This window comes from Crocodylus porosus, unplaced genomic scaffold, assembly GCF_001723895.1.
Source record: "Crocodylus porosus isolate Cpor-Errol unplaced genomic scaffold, CroPor_comp1, whole genome shotgun sequence".
NCBI lineage: Eukaryota > Metazoa > Chordata > Crocodylia > Crocodylidae > Crocodylus > Crocodylus porosus.
In genome coordinates this window covers 78,458,380-78,477,162 of record NW_017728948.1, presented here as the reverse complement: position 1 = coordinate 78,477,162, position 18,783 = coordinate 78,458,380, and the positions used below count along the sequence as shown (strand labels likewise).

The 18,783-nt window shown below is 42.4% G+C and overlaps 1 protein-coding gene across 12 annotated transcripts in view; it reads right to left on the bottom strand.

The window, feature by feature from the left end:
• SEC31A (SEC31 homolog A, COPII coat complex component) overlaps window positions 1-18,783 on the bottom strand; it is a 71,425-nt gene that overhangs the window by 26,997 nt on the left and 25,645 nt on the right. For 10 of the 12 annotated variants that reach the window (XM_019552731.1, XM_019552733.1, XM_019552728.1 and 7 more), the window contains 5 exons: window positions 13,672-13,737; window positions 11,442-11,519; window positions 7,571-7,646; window positions 4,105-4,283; window positions 2,139-2,265 (listed from right to left, as the gene is read on the bottom strand). In XM_019552731.1, coding sequence (XP_019408276.1) covers window positions 2,139-2,265; window positions 4,105-4,283; window positions 7,571-7,646; window positions 11,442-11,519; window positions 13,672-13,737 — 526 coding nt within the window. The remainder of the gene's footprint in view (window positions 1-2,138; window positions 2,266-4,104; window positions 4,284-7,570; window positions 7,647-11,441; window positions 11,520-13,671; window positions 13,738-18,783) is intronic. The other 2 variants (XM_019552727.1, XM_019552736.1) reach the window with 1 other exon arrangement.

Sequence of the window (18,783 nt, the reverse complement as noted above, 5' to 3'; positions counted from 1 at the left end):
TAGACATCAGGAGGTGCTACTTCACTGTCAGGGCAGCTAGGATCTGGAACCAACTTCCAAGTGAAGTGGTGCTGGCTCCTACCCTGGGGGTCTTTAACACAAGGCTAAACAATCACCTTGCTGGGGCCGTTTGACCCCATTACTCTTTCCTGCCGTGGCAGGGGGTCGGACTTGATGATCTGCTCAGGTCGCTTCCTATCCTACAAACTATGAAACTATGAAACAACACACCAGGATTTGGTCCCGATCCCAAGTCCACCTGAGAGAATAATCACTATGATAGTCACTGAAAACACACCCTCGTGTATTAAACTTCTTAATGAAGGTAAGTTTGAACAAAAGGATAACATGTTGCTCAGTGCTTGGTTCCACAGAAGTGAGAGGGGGATAGAAATAACTAAAGTAAATTGAATAAACTTTTTGGAAGTGCCCAAGTCATTTGCAAAACCGCTGTCTTGTGTTAAATCAATGGGACTTTAGTTTCTAAGTCACTCAAGTGCTTTGGAAAAATGTCACCTTTGTTGTCTGCAGAGAAAACAGGCATGATGACTCATCACTGGCACCACTCAGCCAAACTGTCACAGAATTTATCCGTCTTGCAATCATTAAAAGTCAAGGGAACTCTCCTGACTGACAATCATGCCAAAAGAAGCACAGAGATGACAAACAATCATGCATTCACTTTAGATTAATGTGGGGGCTAGTTTCTTTCATAGGTCTGGGCCTGGAAATTCCACATGCTTGTACACTATAGTTTGTCCTGTAACAGAGGCAGAACTACCATGCCACTGGATAAAAGTAACACCAAGTCACTATTTGCTAATAAAGTCCCGGCAGATAATCTGGCTAGGATTTATAAGGGACCCATGGTTACAGGCCTTTGTAAATCTCAGACCATGACAATAAGCCCTTTACAAGTTTTGGACAAAAAAAAAAAAAATATCAGGATGCAAGTCTGATATATTAGCCACGGCACTCTTGAATTATGCTATCAGGCCTAGGTAAGGCAACGTAGTTTAGAGGAGTGAACACATGGTGTGGGTGGCTGGATTTCCTGAACATTCCTGGATCTCTTGCTGACTTGCTGCACACTAGTAGGCCAAGTCTCTTAGGACCTGTTCCTTAACCCACTGCTATCAACACAAGCAAAAACGGACCTTTAAACCTTCTGCCCCATCTGTGAACAGGGAGCTAGCTACATGTCCTCCAATTTTCCACCAGTCATTTCAAAACTAATAGATGTGCAAGGCTTTGAAGACTTAACAGTATATCTATACTGTGTTCCTATACTTAGGAAAAGCTGCTTGAGCATAACCCCACCCACCAGCTCCCCCTCTCATATGTCAAACCTGGCTTGGCCAGTAAAACTGCTTTGGGAATGAAGCCCCCCAAAGTCATTTTCAAGCACTCTGGGGACAGAAATCTTAAGAGCAGCCACAGAGGGTGTGCCTGGAGTGTCTCATTTCCAGGCGTGGGCCATGCAAATAGGCTTGCTCAAGAGTGGGCCTTTTCAGGAGCATTGAGAACACAGTGTGTACATATCCATAAAATGCTAAAGCATTGTCATACAGTGGCAACCCAACCAGACGTATTTCTGAAACACTGAGACTGGTATCCCAGACAGCATATTATATGCTATGTCCTCAATGGAGGCAATTGCCATGTTCTAATGGCCACCACTCTTCAGTTTACCAAGAAAGGGAACAATGACTCTTTTATTCTCAAAAACATTTGCAGCAGGAGAGCTATACAGCAATGCCTGATGAAAGGACTGCCTTAACAGATGGTTTATTTTTCTTCTGTTAAAAAAAAGTAATTACTGCAATGTGTTACGGAAAAGGAGGTCCAACCAACAGGCCTGGAGACAAAACAGCCTCCTAACCAGAAGACCAAGGCACTACTGGAAACAGTATGGACAGATTTCGTGGGAAGGAGATGAGAAATAACACTATATTGATTCTGAGTGATTGTCTTTTTTCAAAATTCCAATACTCCAAAATAAAAGAAATACCAATAAAAGAGAATAACCCCACAAATAATTTCACTGGAAGGAAAGTAATTCTGGAGGATTTAAAAACTGTAATTGTGCTAAAATGAAATAAAATAAGTCACCCCCCCATTCCATACAGTTTCCTTACCACAAAGAGCTGCAAACTCATCCGGCCTGGCATAAGTCAGCACAGCAGCCAAAGCCTCTCTCCAGTTTTGCAAGTCACAAGACTGAACTATCTCTTTCCAGTTCTTGGTCACAACAGCAGTGATGAGCTGGGGGGTGGGGAAAACAGAGAAAGATCTGAATGAGGACTGTTGGGGTATCTGGCCATACAGCAGACACCACCAGGATTCCAATTTTTTGGAAGGAACAGTAAGATTTGATTTACATGGGAACCAACGGAGTTAGGAAACAAGGCAAAAGAAACTTATTAACTAATGCATATGACATAAGTACAATAATAAGCATACTGAGGCTGCTGAAGGTGCTTTTAAAATGTTTTTTCCAAGTAAAGGTTAGCTTTGTCTGGTAAGAATTTAGCTATAAACATAGGGCAAAGCAACTGAAATCACTGGTTTTGTTTCTATACTAATTCTTTGCTAACTGCATGTTTTCAATCCATTTACAAAGCTCAACACCTCTAAAAGAGTACTGAATTGCTGTTAAGAGAAACTGCCCCAAAGAGAAGCAACTTAGATTTGTATGAATAATACACTCTTCAATTAACTGAACAAGCCTGCCCTTTGTCCGGAGACTAAACTGCCAGTCTTGAAAGTCAAATTCAAATTTCCCTTCCCCATCTCCAGTTAACTCAACCTCAGATAAAATATTGATTTATTTGGCAGCTGAAATTATATTTAGTGAACACAGGGCTGATAAGGCCAAGTTTTAAAAGGCTGAACAAGCATCAAGTGAGCAGTTGAGAACCTAACAGAAGCAAAAGCAATTACATCATAAATTAGAAGTGTTATAAGTTTATCATTTCTTCGTTGACAGGATGCATAGGTAACAGGTCACTCTTCCTTGAAACTGTCTTTCTCCAAAGGATGGATTGCAGAAAGGAGTACCTGAAATATTTACATTATTTTTCTTTTCTTTAATCCAACTTTTTAAAGATGGTCTAGAAAAGACCTCAGAAAGATAAATGTTCACTTGCCTCCCACGACAAGTAGTAGAAACTAGAAACAGTGACCATGTATGTGTTGCAACCTTTGGCCCCAAGCCAGTTCACCTTGAAACACAAGGCCAATGCTTCAAGTTGAGCATATGCTTAAGTGTTTGCTAGATCAGAACCTTAAAATGGAAATAAAAATATGCCCAGTTTTGCCTCCTAAAGTTGCAATAAAAGTCCTTCTGATTCAAAGGGTTAGCAAGAAGTGATGCATGAAGATTTCTCCTATGACATGCATAGTGAACTTCAACTAGCAAACTGTGGCACAGTATTTCTTGATGGCTGCTCTTCTTGCTTTCATCACTTGCTGCCATTCTGATGCAAGTGAATGGCAGGAAGTACAGAACTGAAGGAGCACTGTCAGCAACTACCAGCAAAGCAAGAGCTGAAGAGAATAAATAACCAGATGTCCATAATGCTCTTCCTTGCAGATGATGTGCAATTAGATTAGTCATCTCCTGTTATAGTAGTGAAACCATTAAAAACAGAAAAAAAATCAGCAAAATCTCTGCTCCACCTGATCAGAGAGAAATGAACACAGTCTGAGTGCTGAGGATGGACTCATCCTCATACTGTATATCAAAATGATAATCAGAAAAGACGCTGGCACATGCACTCTGCCAGTATTTAAGCTACATTTCTATCTTTTTTTTTATATAAGGGTTTATTTAATTTTATAAGGATAAGGAGAAACAAAAGAAATAAAGGTAAAACCTTTTCTTCCTATCTAATGATCCTTTTCTCTGTTAAATTATACAATAAAGCCAGGAATGCACTTTTATTTCCAAAACATTGTGAAAATTTAACCTTTGACCCATTCTCTTAGAAACCAATCTAAAAAAAAAAAGGAAGGCAACATCATCTACAGTACTAACAGTGTCAGAAATGTATTTATATATATATAGGTTCCTTTTTGGTTTTCAGTTGAAAAGCTACATACCCTGGTGATTTTGCTCTGCATCGTAGCAAAGTACTTTTTCTGTGTCTTAGACAGAAGCTCTTGTCCACCTGCTATGGCTAGTATGATAGCATCTGCCATACGGTTATCGTGCAAGCAAAGACTGACTGCACTGTCAAAGTTGCCAGTCAGTAAAGCTTGGGTAATCAAACCATCAACATCTGAAACAACAAATAATTCAGTTTTTAAAAAAAAGTATTGCTGTAAAATTAATTTAAAATATAGAGACATGCAGTTAGTTCAGGTAGCAACTTCTCATTACCATTCTGTAATGCGTAGCTGCTTTCCTCTCAAAGGCTTTATTTCAGGGAAGTGCATAAGGACAAGTATAAACTCATCTTGGGTCAAAAAGCAATTATGTGCATCTTGGAGAGGCGCTTTCCTGAATAAAAGCTAAAGAGCCTGCAGTATTACAGACCTGTGCTGTGGCTCCAAGAGATTTCATATACACCATGGTCAAGGGAAAAGAAATACTTAAAAGAGACAGGTCCAAGTGTACTTTGTAATTGTCATAGCTGTTGTTTCACTAGGTCAGTGGTTCTTAAACTTTTTAGACTTGAGGTAGACTCAAGGACCCCCCTGGAAAATGCCAGCTTTTCGATTTTTTTTTTTTTTTTACTATGAAAAAATAACACAGCATTTAACCTGTTGCAAAGACCACAACAGGTCAGAATGTTTTTAACGCAATGGATTCCTATTTGAAACATCTGACTTCATCTTGTGAATCATGTTTGCACACCTAACAGTGCTGGGAGCTGGGGTGGTGTGGATGCTAAGGCGTATAGTTGACTACCCAGAGGTCAAAAATTCAAGGCCAAAGCAGAGTTTATGGTACAGCCTGTCAGATTCCAACAAAATCTGCAAATTCTGCTAAATACCTTGTGACAAGGACATGAAAAAGAAAGGATTTAACAGTGCTAACACTGCACAGCACCCTGGAGTATCCCTGGAAGGACCTCAAGGTACCTCAGGCTGCCACAGCACCCTGAGGATCAATGCCACATGATGGATGGGCCACATGCATCTGTCTCTTTCTCCTCTTCTCATCCATCTCGCTCTCTGTGTCCGTCTCTCTCTCTTCCGTCTCTGTTTGTCCGTCTGTCTCTCCCTCCCTTCAGAACCCAGCTGAAATTGTAGTTTGCCAGGAGCCCCAGCGCTCAGCTGTGGACCCAGGCAGGAGCTTCTACTGTGCCGATCAGGTAGCAGCATCACCTTCAGCCAGGTTCAGGAGGGACGGAGGGATGCGGAGAGGAACTGACAGAAGAGACGAGACAGAGAGAGACACTGCCACCCACAAGGTATGACAGCAGCTCCAGCCTGGGTCCATGGCTGACGCCTTTGGCAGGTTCTGAATTGAGGCTCCAGGCAGGAGCTTACACTGTGCTGGGAGGGTGGTGGGTCAGCTGTGGACACCACTGGCAGGTTCTGTGTCTGGGCTCCCACAGCTGATGCTGCCACCTGCCCGCTGCAGCAAAAGCTCTGCCCAGGTCTACACCTGATACCTGATGCTGCTGGGTGGAAGCAGTCCTGCCTGCCCAGCACCATGCGGCAGCCAGAGCTGCCAGCCTCACTTGCCAGATCCAGTAAGTTGGTGGACATCCACCCATGTGCCAGATCAAATATGTTGGCAGGCTGGACCTGGCACGCAGGCCATATTTTGCCCACCCCTACTCTTAACCAAACCTTTCCTTTAATTCAGGGGTGGGCAATTATTTCAGGCAGAGGGCCACTTACTGAATATTGGCAAGCTGTTGAGGGCTGCACTGGTAGCCCCACCCTTTCACAGGTGCCCCGTCCCCTGGTTGCCATCTTGTGACTGGAAGTCCCACCCCCTAACTCCTGACCTTTGCCACCAGAAGTCCCTCCCCTTGCCCCAGAAGTCCTCCTTTCAGCAAGAGGTTTTGCCATCTCAGAACCAGAAAAATACCAAATTATATTCTAAAAGTCAAACATCTACAGCATTCATTTGTTTGATTTCAAAAAAGATTTCTGACTTGATTTACATGTGTTTGTATAGTGCACATAGAAGTGACTGCACAATACGATAAAACTAAGTTTTATGCTTGTATATTGGGGGGGGAGGTGGCAGCATGGAAATAGGTTTGTGGGAGGCTGTTAGTGTGTGGGTATGTGGGGTGTGGGTACATGTGGGATGCATCCTGTGAACATGCACAGAATCTCTCCCTCCCTCATTGCTCTCTCTCTCTCTCTCTCTCTCTGTCTTCCCCTCCCTCATTGCACAGATAGACATCAGCACCCCACCCTCCCTCCCACTCCTGGCCCCAGGGTACCAGCATGGGCTCGTGCTCCTATGGTCTGGTTGGTGATGCATGTGGTGCTGGAGCAGCCTGAAAGTTGTGGCAAGTGGAGACTTCTGGTTGGGGGGTAGGGGTGGGAGGGGCCAGGGAGGTGGGGCAGGGGCACTGGGCTAGCCTTTTTGCTGGCTCCTTTTGGCTCCCCCTGGGTCCTACTTCCCCCGGCTCCTGTCATCTTTGACAGGCAGCCAGGAGCAGGGAAAAAAAAAAAAAAAAATACATTTTCTAAATTTTTAGGGGCTCCACGGGCCAGATATAGTGGTCTGGCAAGCTGGATCTGGCTCACGGGCCATATTTTGCCCACCCCTGCTTTAATTTCAGTGTCAGTTGGCATAATGCCCCTCCTAATGTCCTCTCCTAAATTACCACATTTATTGCATGACACATGCACCTTTCCCCAAACAGTTAGCAATGAAAAATTGGGATGCATGCCCTAAATTAGGTAATTGATTTCCACAAGGGCTAGAGGTTCAAGTCTTGTGGGGCTAGGGCAAGATTCCCCCTTCCTCATCTCCATTCCCCTCCCCCCTGATGCATGGACAAAAGCTACTGGTTTAACCCTCTCAGAACTGCCGCTGAATTGAGGCTTTACTGTCAAAGTGCCAATCTGCATACAAATAGGCTGTGAGAGAGTTAACCTGTGAGGAAGGAGGCTGATGAGAGGACTCTATGCTCATCCCAGCCCCTACAGAGGTAAGATTGCCCACTTCCTCTACCTTTTTCAAGGAAAAATCTTTTGTCATGGTGCATGTCTTATCTAGGGTGTGCGGTATGCAAATATATATGCTGTGCTGCATTTTCTGCTGTTGAAAAGATTCCATAAATCACTCAAGAGGGGAATGCATTTCAACATTGGGGAAAAGTGAGCTCTTCCTAGTTCCTCACTTGAGCAAAAAGGTTTTATGAAGCACTTTGAGACAGGTACACAGAAGTTGTAATAGCAGTGCAAGAAATTAAAATGTCTGGTACAGAGACAATAAGGGAAGTCATAATCATATTAGACTTTCTGACAGTCAGCACAGAATGCTCCTTATAAAGTAAATTTAGGTAAATGCTACAATTTTTACAGCTCAGTTAGTAAAAAACAAAATAGCTGCAAGTATCATGAAATTTATAACACAATTTTTTTTTACCGCCATTGACAGAGATGTTAAATGTTTCTTTTGCAGATGTCAGATCTTCAGTCTCCTGTTTAGTCTCTTTGGTACTCTATTAGAACAAAACAGTGCATTTTCTTTAGGTTATGTAAACAATATCACTACATAGTCAAGTTTGAAGACGCACACTCTGTACTCCAGGACACAGTATGCTTTCCTATTGCCATTCTCCTAAGAGGCCATTAACTTCAAACAAAAAAACACTGTCATTGTTGGCATTTATTATAATAATGTTTCAACTTGGTGTAATTAACTTACCCCTGGTACTTCTACAAAGCAAATCCCTGAACACAACAGCAAAGCCCCAAGTGCCCTTAATGATCTACCTAACTATGCAAATGTACAAAAATAAACACAAAGTGCTGACAGACCATGGCTGGGCACTCTTAAAACAAGATAAAAGTGTGGGAAAAACACTAAACCAGGGGCTCATTTCAAAGGGGACTGACCTATTTAAGCATATGCATATATTTAGATGTGAAAAACCAGTTCCTATTCCACTTACTAGGCATCTAAATATACCAACACAAATAGACTTAGACACCTACATGCACTTCTAGTCCAACTTGCTCAAGTCTGTAAAGTTGTTAATATAAAAGATGAGTAATTCTTCCTCCTTGCTATTGTTTTGTGACTTAAACTTAAGGGCAATTTGGCAGTTTTTACAAAAGTAAATACATTAATGGATTTTTGGGACCCGAGCAGGGTGGAAAAGAATCATACTAGATGTCCAAGTCCATTTAGACACCCAACAGGTGGAACAGAATTGGGTCCTATAAGCAACAGTATTTGAATAAAAAAAAAAGTGTCTGGCATTTCTGTGCATGCTACACAGAACAATAAAACAAAAACGTAGTTTAAAAACATTAACCCATTAATCTTCCCACGCTCACTGTGAAGTGTGTGACCAAACTAGTTGCATCTTGCAGAAACAGAAAACAAAAAAGGAAAGTCACTGGCTGAAGGTCTCAGAGGAGACAGCACCCAGGCATCTAACTGCTCTGGCAAAATGGATCTGGTTGGCGTGTACTGTTTTTAAATAAGCAGTTTCACCAAGAAAAAAATGCTAATCTCTGCACTAATGCTACTCAGCTTTCACTCAACTTTACTACAGGGAGACACTGTACTGCTCATTCTTGTAAGATATTGGGCACGCTGACCCATCCCCTCAAAGCACTCATGCTTAACTTTGGACACTGAAATCAACTGGACTGCTCTCATGCTTGAAGGGCTTTGTTAGATAAAGGCAAAAATGTTCAGTGTCTTGCAGAAGAGTCCTGTGTGAGATTTTAATAAGACAGCGGAACACATCTATCCAGAAGCTTTTTATCCTAATTCTGGAATTTAAACAAAACCCATCTAAGAAATGCATAATCCCTAGTGAAATTCTCTTCAAATAGTCCTCCAGATTTTTAGAGCAGTGGTTCTTGATTTTTTCAGTCATGACACTCCTCCATCACTTTTCTTTTCAACGCAGTGACAACGCCAACTGAAAACCACTGTTGAGCTCAACTTGCTTCAGTGGTTCTCAACTGGGTGCTACTATAGCCTCAGTCAAGTAAAACTGCCCCATGTGCCTGCTGCACATTCAGACTGGAAAGGGCTGTGGCATGTGCAAACTCCTCCTGCATTAGGGTTCTCTTTTAACCCTAAAGTAAGCAAGAGAGCTGACTTGTACTGCCTACTTCCCAGTCCAACCTTGCACAATCTCTCTTCATAACAGGGGCAGCACATATTTCTAGGAGAAGCATGCCAGGCAGTGGAACCAGGAAGGGCCAGAGTACAAACCGGCTTTTCTCCCTGTTTTAGCATAAGCAGAGAACCCTAATTCAGAAAGTGCACACGCACTGCAGCCCTGCATAGAAGTTAGACTTTTCTGGCCACCACAGCAATGGCAGCACCTGTGTCAGCACCCCTCATGGAGTCTTGCATCACTCCAGTTAAGAACCACTGCTTTAGAGTATCACTCAAACCTATGCATACAACCTGTTCCATGGCCAATCCCTCCCTCCCCTATATCTTATTTGCAAAACAAAGAAATGAATGCAGGGATGTAACAGTGAAAACATACTATGGAAAAACTGCTTTAGGGAAGAAGACAGGTGTGAAATTAAGACAAAAAAAATAGAGGATTTTTGTTTTGGATTGGGGGGGTTTTGGTGAAAAATTAAATTTAATATTTGGTTTTAAGGATGGAACAGTGGTTATGGAACACTCTGATGTGTTAGCACTGACTTGGGGCCAAATCTCAAATATTTACTACTACCATCATACAAACACCTCACTGTTAGCTAATGCTGTGCTTGATTTAAATCTTCTTCTACAGAAAACATTAACTTGTAAGTCAATCATAGCTTCATAATTCAGCAGAGGCTATGTAATGTAATCATTATTTTTTTCCATTAAGGGTTTAATAAAATACAATAAAATATTTAGAATTTCAAATGACAGGCATATATAGACCTTACTGGGCAGTTAGAGGAAATCAAAGTAATTTAATACTGTTACTCTTACAAGCTATTAGCCAGAATTCAACACTTATATCCTAAGTTTGTCTAGTCTGTAAAAAAGGGCATGTTCTTAAATAATTAAGAAGATAAAGTTTTGCTAAAACTAATTCAGCCTCATCCAGAAGCCTGGAGCTGAATTCAAGTGGCTACAACAGAGTTAAAACTGAGACTCTCTCATCTTCACTGCTAATTTAACTTATATAGCTAACAAGAATTAGCCAGCCAAATTAAAGACCACACCTTTTCTCTGCAGTGTACTTTAAAAATGGCACTAAAAATATTAGTAGTTCACTTGGCCAGAGTAACAAAAATGGGTGGTCTGGGTATGATGTGCCCAGAATGAATTTTAGCTGTGTAGCAAACTACCTGCATTACCAGAATGAATACCCACAAAACAAGCTGTAGAAGAATTTGGCCAATTTAATTAGTGCCACACTCAAGAGCAATAAGGGCTCTCTCTCTGTCATACTGATTACTGAAATGACTGGGAATAGGCATTCCTAAACTGTTTCACTCTCTTCTGTATAATTTGGAATAATCAAGGGGTTTTGCAGCTGGTAGTTTCATTCTAGACAAACAGCAGGGAGAGAAAAAAGAAAGACAAGAGAAGGAAATGAGGAAGGGAGCAAAACTGAAGAAAAGGACTAGATCAAGTGAAATGACAGCCCAAAACTTTGTGTATGTTTAATAAATGCTAGAGGGTGAAAACTGGTTGACTGAAGTATGCAAGGTTATGCCAACTGTGCTACTGAAGTAAGCCAATCAATCCACTCCCACCAAAATGAACACATACACTATTAGCAAAATCTCAGCCCCACAGGAGTTAATGACAGAACTCCAATCAACTTCACTAGCACTAGGATTTCACCCAATACAGCTTTGCACTTATTATGCAATATATTTATTATTATTATATATACCCACAGCATGTACCCATAAGAAAGCATAAGAAAGAGGCATTAAAAAGGAAGTAAATTGTTAAATGTAGTAGTTGGATGAGGGCAGACAAGGTTCTTCGGGTAAATCTGATATCTTTTATTAGACCAACTCGAATAGTTGGAAAATTCTTCTTATCAAGCTTTTGAGTTTAAAAACCCTTTGTCAGGCTAAGTGAGGAAGCATCTGCAGTTGGTGTGTGCTCTTCCTGGATGGAAACTTTTCCAACTATTTGAGTTGGAAAATTTTTTCCAACTATTTGATTTTGGTTTAATAAAAGATGTCAGATTTACCCAAAGAACTTTGTCTGCTTATGTCCTTAGAGCAACATGGCTACAACCTACATCCCTGTAGTTGGATGAATGAACGCTCAAAATGGTTAATACAGAGGGAATGCATACCTCTCCCAGGAACTGCTCCTCAGTGGTGTGACTTTCTTCACTGTCATTTAGTACTAACTGGTCATATTCTTTAGGAGCCTTATGCAAAGAATAGAAGATGACGTTTGGAGAAGTTATCACGACAGCGGGAAGAAGAAGTTAAGAAACAACAATGTTTAAGAATGCATATAAAAAAGCACCATGACTGAGATTGCCAACTATCCATAAATGTATGGACAATCCCTAAAGAACAAGCTTAGAAATGCCTGACTGTAAAGTTGATTACAAAATGGAAATATCTGTAAAAAAAAAACTAAGAAACCCTGAGCTTGATTGAACTTCACCCAAAATAAGAGTGGAGGTAAGCCTTGATGCACCTGGTATCTGAGTGGGCGTGCAGCACCTGAAGAGAGCACTCTTTCAGGACTTTGAAGCCTGTAACTTCCTCCCTCCTAGTCATGTGCTGTTGCTGCCACATTCAGCCACTTGCCTGTACCACTGGGTCACATGTAAGCAGACAGCAGTACTTCTTTGGAGGCCTGTGCTGAGAAAGGGGGAGTAGGGTTGGCTGGGGGAGGAGAGGTTGCAGCATAGGGTAGGGTGCAGTCAGGGGTGTCAAGGTATGGGGATGAGTGGAGAACCCTTGGGGTGGGGCCACTATAGTGTCAAACCATTTCTGCAGTCAAGCAGGGTTGCCAAGCTGAGAATTATTTTTATTCTTTTTACTGACAATCTACAAGCTTTTTACTGACAACTAAAATTTTTAACTATGGTTGGTGTTAAAATACTAAGTTTGAACCTGACCCTAGTCCAGGGCCTGGCAGAAGGGCTACATTTAAATTATGTAAAACATATCAATAAAAAAGTGTGGCTGTCAACATGAAGTTTGCAGATTGTCAGGATAAATAAATAAATGATTTTGGGCTGGCAACCATAATCTCCACTGACATTCAGGATTAATCTGCCAGCTGCAAGGGGAAATAAATTAATAAAACGCATACACTTCCGTTATCAGTTTTTAAATTAGCTACCTGTAGGCTTTTTCTTCAATTTGAAAAATTTTGATGGGAATAGCCTGAGTCACTCTAATGATGAGGTATGTTTGTAACAGGCAAGACAGAGAGCAAGAAGAAATCTGACAGAGAATGCAGCAAGTTAAGGGCACATTTCATTGCTGCTAAAGACCAAAGCAATTAAGTGATGTGAGAACAATGCAAATCATTCCTCCAGGAATCTCAGAGTTAGCCAGTGAAAATGAAACCATCAGACCATATCCATGGCTATACTGTATGCAGGAGAACTGAGCTAGAAGATCTTCTGCTATATCTTAATGAACTCCCTCAAGCCCCTACAAGTCAAGTACAGCAATGTATACTCTGCAGGCCACACTGCTCCCTTCGACAGCAGCATAGTGTGCTGACTGCTGATGCAATCCCTTCCTCCTCTCACACCTGAACCTAGCCTGCACTAGCTACATGACCTCTACATCATTATTCTATCCAGAGCTCCCTTCGCCACCTACTTTATTCTAAATGCTCAGGGCAATATTCTCCCTGCTATCCATCTTGGGAGCAATGAGGGCTTACACAAACACAACTACATTTTTCCTCCAACCTCCCACTATCGTGAGTTACTACTTTTAACTAGATGTAGTCACAGGGCATCACCCTTCATTTTTAGTAGGTTTAAAAGTAGATAAAAACTGGATTACAACAAATGCGACTTGTGGAAAGTGGGAATGCAGGGAGAAGAGCTGCTTAGATTTGGACTAGTTAAGGAGATGGCTATTCGTTCTGTGGTTTCAAAGATGCTATGGTTCCCCTCAGACCAGCAAAGGGAGGCCATACAACAGAAGTCAGTTTCTGTTGCAGTCCTTTTTGTTAACAATTTGGTGCCTGCAAAGGTGTCCTTTGCTGTCTATGAAGTCAGTGAAGTTGTCCTACTCTCAGAGGCAACATAAAACTCTGTAGCAGAAATTAACCAATGCATCAACATGGCAGAGCAGAGAAAGCCTCATGTCAAAATGAATCTCTCCCAAGGCAGACAGGGATCATAAAATAAACACAATCTTAACCACTAACTGGATGATAGAAAAAAAACAGATAGTGAAATTTACATAGCAAAAATTTCAGTTTAAAAAATATATATGAAAAGATGCCTTAATTAAATCTACATCAGCATACATATAATCTGGGCCAACTACTGAGCTAAACCAGAATTAAAACAAACATTTCTATTGCTCTTTGCTTACCTCTTCTTTGCTTACCTCTTCTTGCTCACCATCTGCTAGACGCTCTCTATTCAGAGCAGAAGTAATCTAAAAATAATTAAGACTTGTCAGTAAAAAGTCTTTTTATGTTAAGGGGTGTGTTCATAAGAATTAACCTCTCATAGCTCAGGAAACAGCAAAACTGGGGATGCAGCTAATACTAAGTTTGCAAAACAATGAAAATCATGCTGGAATTTTCTTTTATCAGCCTGGAGAAAAATTTACCTGAAAACCCACTGAAATATCTGCACACTGAACTCAGTTTCTTATCCAGAACAGTATTTAGGGAGCATGCCCAACTACAAAACTAGAAAAATATTAATGGCATTAGAAAATCCACACTGCTAAACAACCTTTGATAGAACTTACTGCTACCATAAGCTTGACTATAGAAGTTTTCCCTTTTGCAATTTTGACTTCTTTGAGGCATAAAATTGTATTTCAATGATATTTTTAGCATAATAGGGCCCAAACTTGTCTGAGGTTTCTGGGTGTTACCATAGTATGAACACTGATAATAATAATACTGCAGAATATCTAAAAATATATATCTATAGTGTCTATAGTCTATAAAAGTGTATATAGTGATTAGTGAAACTGTACCATCAGCAATCATATTTTAGCAGCAGCTGTGCCGGGATGGTTTCAACCACAGCATGGATGAGGCCTTACAATTACATTTTTTTGCAATGTGAATCGTCTGTCTAATTCCCAGGATTCCCTTTGAAAAATCTCACCTTAATATAGAGATATATAAAGTTAAAATTTAAGATAACATCAGTCCATGGATGTTAGCATGGATGGGCAGCATGGATTTTCTAGTATCACTAATGTCATCTATTTTTTTTTTAGCTTTATAGGCTCAACATTAGCCCTAAATGTTGTTCTAGATCAGAAACTGAGTTCAGTATGCAAATATTTTATTCCGGACCAGTGTTTTTTGCCTTCAGGTTACTACCAATACAGTAATGAAAAGTGATATTTTAGAAGTTCCCAGGGGCTGACCAAAGTGCTAGCTGAAAAAAGAATAAAATAAAGCAGCATGCTACTTGAACTTTATTCTGACAATCTTAAGGCAGTTGTCCTTTTGGTATTTATGGTAAGGTAAGGAAGCTAAAAATAAGTTGAGATTCATATGTCTTGATTTTGAAGAAGTTGTTAACTCTAAAGAAAGACAAGCCACTTTTTGTTGTATCAATAGAACAGAAAACATGGATTCAGTTCAAAGGGCAATTATGGCTGAAAATTTTCTATGAAAAACACTTTCTTCTTGCTCAACAAATATTTGTCTCATATATAGGCTTATAATGCAGTTCAGTATTTCATGTCACTTTACCAATACATATGTATTACTTTTGGTTCTTGTAAGCAGTGGATATGCAACTGAACTGTGGAAGGTGAGATGGATTCTAATTTGGATTATGCATAATTAATAAAGTTGTAAGCAAGGCTCTGAGTGCTAAGTCTCAATTCCCTGGTAGTGCAGAAGCCAGAAAAAATTCATCTGGACTTTCAGACTGCAATCAGACCTTACAGAATGGGCATTTCTCATTACAATGCCATTTGACCTGCATAACAGGATTGAAGGATAAGGTGTTAGGAAAACTCATGTTTTATTTGGAATCGAAAAATGTTTCAAGGGAAATCTGCTGAGACAGTCATGTTTCCTTGAAATCGCATTGTAATTTTATGGAGTTACTTTCTGGAATAGACTCACACTTCAACATTTGGCTAGAATGCAGATTACAATGAGTAAAATGACTGAACCAATTTAGTCCAAACTAAAGGAAGAAATCCAGATTTTATGGGCAAAAGGAAAACTTCGCAGAACATACAGCATTAGGGAAGTATGATAATGGCTTGAAGAGCCAGCCCACAAAGGCACATCAAATTTTAAGGGTTCCTAGGGCACAAAGGCACAGAAGATACCGAGAATTTTCTTCTATAGAATACAAAGATGCAAAGTATAGATACAGTGGAGTCATTTCACATTTCAGAACAAAAAAATTCACCTGAAAAATCAGTCAAGTTCTATTTCACTGTAGTTTAAAAATTGCACAGTCTATACAGATATCACTAAATCTAAAGATGTACAATACTGGCACATATTCCAGTACTTTTTAAAATTCTGAACAGTTTTATATTCTCTTAGTAAAATATATGAGCTTCAGTTTTAAAAACAAGAATGCAAAATTGTGGGTTTGCAAACGTCATCCCCTTAACTTACTTAGGCAGATCTTGTTTCTGAAGACCAAACAACTTCATCACTCCAAAAGCAGGATATGTTTTTAGGTTAGAAAGAAGTGAAGTGGTCCTAAATAACTCAAGATGCCAATTGCAAACCAAGGGAAACCTCCTCCCTTTCTGAACGCAGTTATGATTTTTATTACTTTTTCTTTCCTAAAGTTGCCACCAAGTTCCAAAAAGAGGTTCTGCTGTTACTTGTCACCTACAGGCCCCAGCTTGAACACATCACTGAAGGACCTCCAACCCCTCCCAGAAACTGATGACCATTATCAAGGCAGCACTTGGGGATAATCCTGTCCTGGTTCATAGGCCGCCCCCTCCAATCTCAAACAGCAGCTCACCAAGCCAACCAACCTTGCTATAAGCCCAGATGGGCAGTTGTGGCCCCTCATCAAAACAGACCACATCATGACTGGACCAAGGATAACATCTGGAGTTCATTCATCTGCTCCTTTACCAACATCATATTGCCATCACATGTTTACAGTGCCCCTCTGCCATCTGTATTGGACAGACAGGGCAATCCCTAGGTGAAATAATGAATGGACACTGATCTGAGACCAGTTCTAGAAAGACACAAAAAGCCTGTGACAGAATACTTTAACCCCCCTGGACATTTCATTGCTGACCTCAGAGTGGCTGTCCTTAAACAACTTTAAAAACCAATTTGAACACAAAATTGCAGAACAAGAAATCATCTGCAGACTGGATTGTGTTAAGTATAATCTCAGGAGAGACTCCAGATTTGTGTCCCATTCCTTGGACTAGCTTTATAAACCCCTATGTCCCTCAGTGGGTTAATTGTTTCTCTTTTGACCTCTTCAGACCCCTCCTTTCCATAACCTTTTTAAGTAAATTACTTTATTCCTTTCTATTTTAGTACCCCTTCTCTCTGCAAGTCCATTCATAGCATCTGATAAAATAGGCTGTAGCCCAGGGGCGAGCAATTATTTTGGGTGGAGGGCTGCTTACCAAATTTTGGCAAGCTGCCAAAAGCCACATGGGTAGCTTGCCCCTTGACAGGTACCATGCCCCCTGGTTGTCATCTTGGGACCACAAGTCCTGCCCCTAACCTCTGACCTTTGCCATCAGAAGTCCCTCCCCTTACCCCTGGAAGTACTCCTTTGGGGAAGACAGTCTGCCATCTCAGAATGGAGGAAAAAAAAACAAATTATATACTAAAAATCAAAAAACCAAAATAATAGATTTTAATTTAATTTAAAATAAATATATTTGTCCCGATTTGTGTGTTTGTGCTGTATATGTAGAAGTGATTGTATAATAGCTCAAAATGCAGTCTTACTCTTGTATAGTGTTTGTGGGTGTGGAGGGGTATTGGGGGTATAGGTGTGTGGGTATGGGAAGTTTGTGGGGATGTGTGGATGGGTACGGTATTTGTGGAGCATGTGGGGGAGGTTGTATCTGTGGGGTTTGTGGGAAGGGTTTGAGGATATGTCTGGTGTACATAGAAACCCCCTGCGCATGCTTCCCTGAGCTGGTCAGCACCTGCACCCACCTCGCAACAGCTCAGAGCCCACATGTCCTGCAGCCTCCCTGCCACCACCAACAGTACACAGCCCCAGCAGGCTCCACACCTGCTCTGCACAGCCCAGCCATGGCATGTCCTACCGCCCCTGGGCATGCAGCGAGGAGCAAAGCATGCAGCTGCGACCCTGTGCGCCCCATGCCAGCTCCGGGCTCACCCATTGGGGTTGAGCAGCAGTTGGGCAGAAACTGCTGCTTGACACAGGGAAAAGCGGCCCCTTCGCCTTGCTGCCACTGGGCAGTTTTTGCTGTGGCTGTCCAGAGCCCACGCTATGCTGGCCTGCCCTGCAGCTCCTTCACCACTGCCTCTGGGCTGCCTGGTATGGCAGCAGTGACAGTGTGGAGCTGCAGGGCAGCTCACAGGTGGCAGTGAAGGAGCCACACCACACCACAGCCTAGCACAAAAACTGCCCAGTGGCAGCAAGGGGGAGGGACCACTACCAACGTTCCCTCTAAGGTGCATGTGTGTGCAGTCACGCACAACTAAAAGTGTGGCTGTGCAGAGCCTTTTCAAGGCCACGCACCAGGAGAGGATGGTGCGGGAGCCAACACAGGCTCCGCTGGCTCCGGGGAAGTGCTCCGCTCCCCCACATCAGGGCCAGGGAGTGGAGCACTTCACTGGAGCCAGCAGAGCCCATGCTAGCCGCTCATGCAAGCCTCTATCCCAGCCTTGCCTCACCTTGAGGAGGAGCCACTGCCTGTCCCGAGTGAGGTTCTGCCAGCTCTGGGACGCTGCTCCGCTCCCCCACATCGCCTCGGGGAGTGAGGAGGCACATGGTATCAGGGCCAGGGAGCGAACCAGTGTCCTGGAGCCGGTGGAGCCTCACTGGGACAGGCAGTGGCTCCTCCCCAAGGTGAGGCAAGGCAGGCATGGAGGCTGGTGTGGGCTCCACCGGCTCCAGGGAAGTGCTCCACCCCCTGGCCCTGATGCGGGGGAGCACAGCACTTCCCTGGAGCTGGGGAGCTTGCACCAGGCTCCAGCTCCAGCCTTTGGTCCCCGGCTCCAGCCACCAGCCCCTGATGCCAGCCTCCAGCCTCAGCTCCAGCTCCTTGGCTCCAGCCTCTGGTCCCAGCCCTTGGCTCCCGGCTCCAGCATCTGGCCTCTGGCCCCAGCCCTCAGCCCCCTTCAGTAAGTGTCCCACACTGGACTGAGGGGGCATGCTCACAGACCGAGGCAGCGCGCTCACGGACCAGTGTGCCTTAGAGGGAACATCCCCCAGGGCTAGGAAGGGCCAGGTGAGCCTTCCTGTTACAGGGTCCTGTCATGGCTTCCCCTGGGTCCTACTGCCCTCAGCTCCTGTC